At 47.7% G+C, this 4,142-nt stretch overlaps 1 protein-coding gene across 1 annotated transcript in view; it reads right to left on the bottom strand.

The window, feature by feature from the left end:
* Positions 1–109: 109 nt before the first annotated feature.
* Positions 110–4,142, bottom strand: part of PPME1 (protein phosphatase methylesterase 1) — a gene marked incomplete at both ends in the record, with an annotated part of 6,496 nt that continues 2,463 nt past the window's right edge. Inside the window, 4 exons of the mRNA XM_010180031.1 lie at positions 110–200; positions 617–771; positions 2,029–2,080; positions 2,569–2,626. Of these exons, the coding sequence (XP_010178333.1) occupies positions 110–200; positions 617–771; positions 2,029–2,080; positions 2,569–2,626 (356 nt within the window). The remainder of the gene's footprint in view (positions 201–616; positions 772–2,028; positions 2,081–2,568; positions 2,627–4,142) is intronic.

Below are 4,142 nucleotides of genomic sequence, written 5' to 3'. Positions count from 1 at the left end.
TGCACTGGGGGAGCTTTCCAAGTCCCTTCCACCCCCTGACATTCTGTGATTCTGTGATTCAAGCTACAAAGAGAAGTGATTTTGGAGACGACATCAGCCCACCCCTTACCTCCACTCGATGGCATTCTCAAGTGACTTGAATGTTTTGGGACGACTCCTTAAGAAGTTCTGCATGCTGTTCAACGCATCCATGGCCGTACCTGAAAACAAGGATTTTAACTTTATGGCATCTGGTGAAATGATTGCCACATCCCTCTATAAAGAACTGGCTACCAGGGAACACCCTCAGAGAGATCCGCAGCTCACTGGAGATTTAACACTGTTAAGGAAAGTATGGCTTAGTATTCCTAAACGCGCAGTCACATCTACTCCCACATTAGAGAATTAATATGTGCCCATGCCAACCTCATGGAGTTCAACAAGGCCGAGTGCAAGGTCCTGCCCCTGGGTAGGGGCAATTCCAAGCACAAACCGAGTCTGGGCAGAGAATGGCTCAGAACAGCCCTGAGGAGAAGGACTTGGGGGTATTGATGGATGAGAAGCTGGATCAATGAGAGATCAGAGAAAGGATCAATGCGGAAGGGAGAACCTCATCTGAGGGGACACACACACTCACCTTCCACCACGTCGATCATGCACAGACCCAGTAAGCTTGGCACCAAATTGGCCACTGCCGTGTGCACCGCGATGGCACCCCCCATGCTGTGCCCGATCAGCATGATGGGGGGGGGAAGGTCCCCGTACAGAGCTTCCACCACGTTTCCAACATCTCTGCCAAATTGAGAGAGAAAAGCCCGGTTGGCCTCTCTACCTTGGTACGTTTCTGAAGCAGATTTGTACAGTGGGAGGAGAAAATACAGCTCCAAGATAGGTGTCTGGGCCCAAATCCTCTCTCTATGCTCATTTAACCTACAGGTAATTGAGATAAGTTCATTTTCTTATCACTGCTTCATCTAGGCACCAATATAGGAAATCATTCCAGCCAATACTTGCCTGAACAGGTAATTTCCCTTTTTATGAACAGAAAGCACTCATTTAAAAGAAATCCCTGAGGAGAACCTTTATACATTGGCATTTTCTGGTGGGATTTTTAAATAAAAGGTGAGAAAGCTGTCAGATCTTCTCGCATGGAAGTGTAGACTAAGAGGAGAAAGGTTTAAAAACAAAAGGCAACTTGTTTTTCCCCCATGGGAGCGCTGCTCCAGAGCCAAAAAAAACCCCCATCGTTTCACGGGGCATCGCCGCAGGACAGAAACACGTCAGGATCTGACAAGGCGTGAGCAGTAACAAGAAGATCTACAATGGGAGTCAGAATCCATTTCACACATGGCCTCCCCACAACAAACCAGGCGGAGGTTACCAAATCCTTTGTGGTTTAATTGCAGTCCCAGCAAAGAGCCTCTTTGTCCTCAACGGGGACAGAACGCCACGTGCTCAGCTGTAGGTATTTGCTTTCATTACAGCTTTGTGGAGAGGGGGATTTGCATCCCAAAGCAGGTCGGGATTGGGTCGAAAAAGCAACTCCCTCCCTGCACGCTTGGAAGCCTTGCTCCGTGACCCACGTGTTGGCGATGCCACCAGCCCGAGGTGCTCCCAACGCGTGCTCTTGAGGAGCAGAGGCAGAACCCAGCTGGTGATTTCAAGCTAAAATGGCCCAGTTCATTCTATCTGAGCAAAGCATTCCCCTTCTATTAGGAAATCTCTAGCAAATGTGATAACGTGTTGCAGGTTTAAAGTGTTGGCTGTAATGACCTTTAAAGTGAGTTTAAAAACCAAGGGTGCCCAGAGGATGACTCCAGTTTGGAACCTGACTAAACTGGAAGAGGCAGAATTTCAAATTATGTTTCAAACTGTCCCAAAATGGAAGGAAAAGAAGGGACAACTACCAGAATAATGTGACATGAAACTATCTTCCAGCTCCCTTGAATGAACGTTGGGTGTCCTCAAGCGGTTTATTGCTCAAGCAAGGAAAGAAAATAAAAGGTTTGTGAAAAGGGGAACACTGAGAGAGAGCAAAAGCTTCCTTACTTGGACATTGTCTCTGCAGACAGATCTTCAGGATTCCTAACTTTAGTTTCTCCTGAAAGAGTAAAAAAGGTAAGAGTTCACATCAGCTGAAAACCTCCAGGCCCCTCAGGACCCAGAGCAGCAACCGGGCAAAGCTTTTTGGCAAGAGTGAGCCTGCTGCAGTTAACATCAGTAATTAAGAAACCCAGAGTTAAGAGGAACAGTTACGGGTAGGAAATGCTCTCCATAACTCTTCCATCTTTGCAATGTGTCTTAAAACTAAAGAACAGATCTAATTTCTAATGGTAAAGATCACCTATAGGTTATGGAAATACGAAGGAGGGGGTTGGAAGGAACAAGTCCACCATGGCCTCGCACAAAGGCACAGGGAGTCTCAGCTTCTGGCACGTGAGGAGCTCCAGAAGCCACTTTTCCACCCCTGCTTTTGAACAGAAACTGGGATGCCTTAAGGATGCTTTCTAAGTCATCTTGGGGTGGATTCTTTGAGAAAGAGAGCGTGTAACGCGCTTATGGGATTTTAAATGTATTTACTTTACTTACCATGGCCTCGGAGATCCAAAGCCACAATCCTACACTGGATCCTGTTAATGATTGCAGACTGCAAGAGGGGACAGAGATGAGACAACTCGCAAAATTACACAAGGATTAGCAACATTTCATCAACATCAGCCACGTTAAGCACTCCCTGGAACAGCAGCAAGGGCTCGAACGGTGCCACAAAAACCTTCCGCTGTCAGCACAGCAGCTGAAACCTGCACCGCCCAGAAAGCCAGCAAGAATATTCTGTATGAACCATCCTTAATTAACCAAAGCTCCGTCCTTGCGGCCAATGTTAATTTGCAGCACGCAGTCAATTTGCTCTCAAAAAAGCAGAATTTTACAGGATTTTACATTCAAGAATCGATTCTTCCAAAGGGGCTGGGGTGGGGGGGAAGCGATGATTTTTTTTTGGAAGCCAGGTAGGGCTGCAATACAATCCTGGCTCTGTTTGTCCCTCACAGCTCCATTTTCTTACGTTATTTTGGGCGCTGCAGTGATTAAGTGGAAAGAAAGACTTATTTTGTGTTAAGGAATGGCTGATTATTTAAGTAACAGCCCTGCAGGAGCGGGGGAATTTGGTAAGGGATTCTTAATAGAACCACCTACGTCATGGGCAGAGATCTGAAAGCAACCCAGGCCTCATATTTTGGTTGTTCAGCTCTTCAACTCCTAAATGAATGGTCCTAGGGGACTTTACTGTAGCCTTCCAGGACCTGAAGGGGCTACAGGAAAGCTGGGGAGGGACTTCTTACAAGGGCAGGGAGTGAAAGGATGAGGGGAATGGTTTTAAACTGGAAAAGGGGAGATTTAGACCGGATATTAGGAAGAAATTCTCCCCTGAGAGGGTGGTGAGGCCCTGGCCCAGGTTGCCCAGAGAAGCTGTGGGTGCCTCCTCCCCGGCAGTGCCCAAGGCCAGGTTGGATGGGGCTTGGAGCAGCCTGGACTGGTTTTGTGTATCCCTGCTCATGGGGGGTTGGACTGGCGGAGCTTTAAGGTCCCTTCCAACCCAAAACATGGTGTGATTTTATGATTCTATGAACGAGGACCATGATGTGAGAGGATGGGAAGCTTTCCAGTGCTCTGAGGTTTATCCCAACAGGAGCACTTTGGTCAAGAGAAGTACAAACGCATTATCCAGGAGCTTACTGGGTCAAGAAGAAAGGAGCACGCATCTCCTGCAGGCTGTTACTTTATTTAGAGGTGGTTATTCTCAATTTGAGTTTCTTTTTGGGGATGTTTTTTGGGGAGGGAAGGGGTTGCTCGGGGGATTTTTCAAGTTCTGGTTTATCTCAAACATTTAACACTGTGATTGCTTAGGACAAACTTTCATTTCAATTCATGAGAGGATGGACATGAGTCATCAATGTGCATCTGCAGCTCAGAAATCAATCACATCCTGGGCTGCATCACAAGTGTGGCCATGGGGCCAGGGAGGGGATTCTGCCCCTCTGCTCTGCTCTGCTCAGACCCCACCTGCAGGGCTGCGTCCAGCTTTGGGGTACCCAACACAAAAAGGACATGGAAGTGCTGGAGCGGGGCCAGAGGAGGCCACAAAGATGATCCAAGGGCTGGAG

The sequence above is a fragment of the Mesitornis unicolor genome, unplaced genomic scaffold, assembly GCF_000695765.1.
Source record: "Mesitornis unicolor isolate BGI_N332 unplaced genomic scaffold, ASM69576v1 scaffold17612, whole genome shotgun sequence".
Taxonomy (NCBI): Eukaryota; Metazoa; Chordata; class Aves; order Mesitornithiformes; family Mesitornithidae; genus Mesitornis; species Mesitornis unicolor.
The sequence above is the reverse complement of the archived record's forward strand: the minus strand, read 5'-3'. Positions and strand labels throughout refer to the sequence as shown.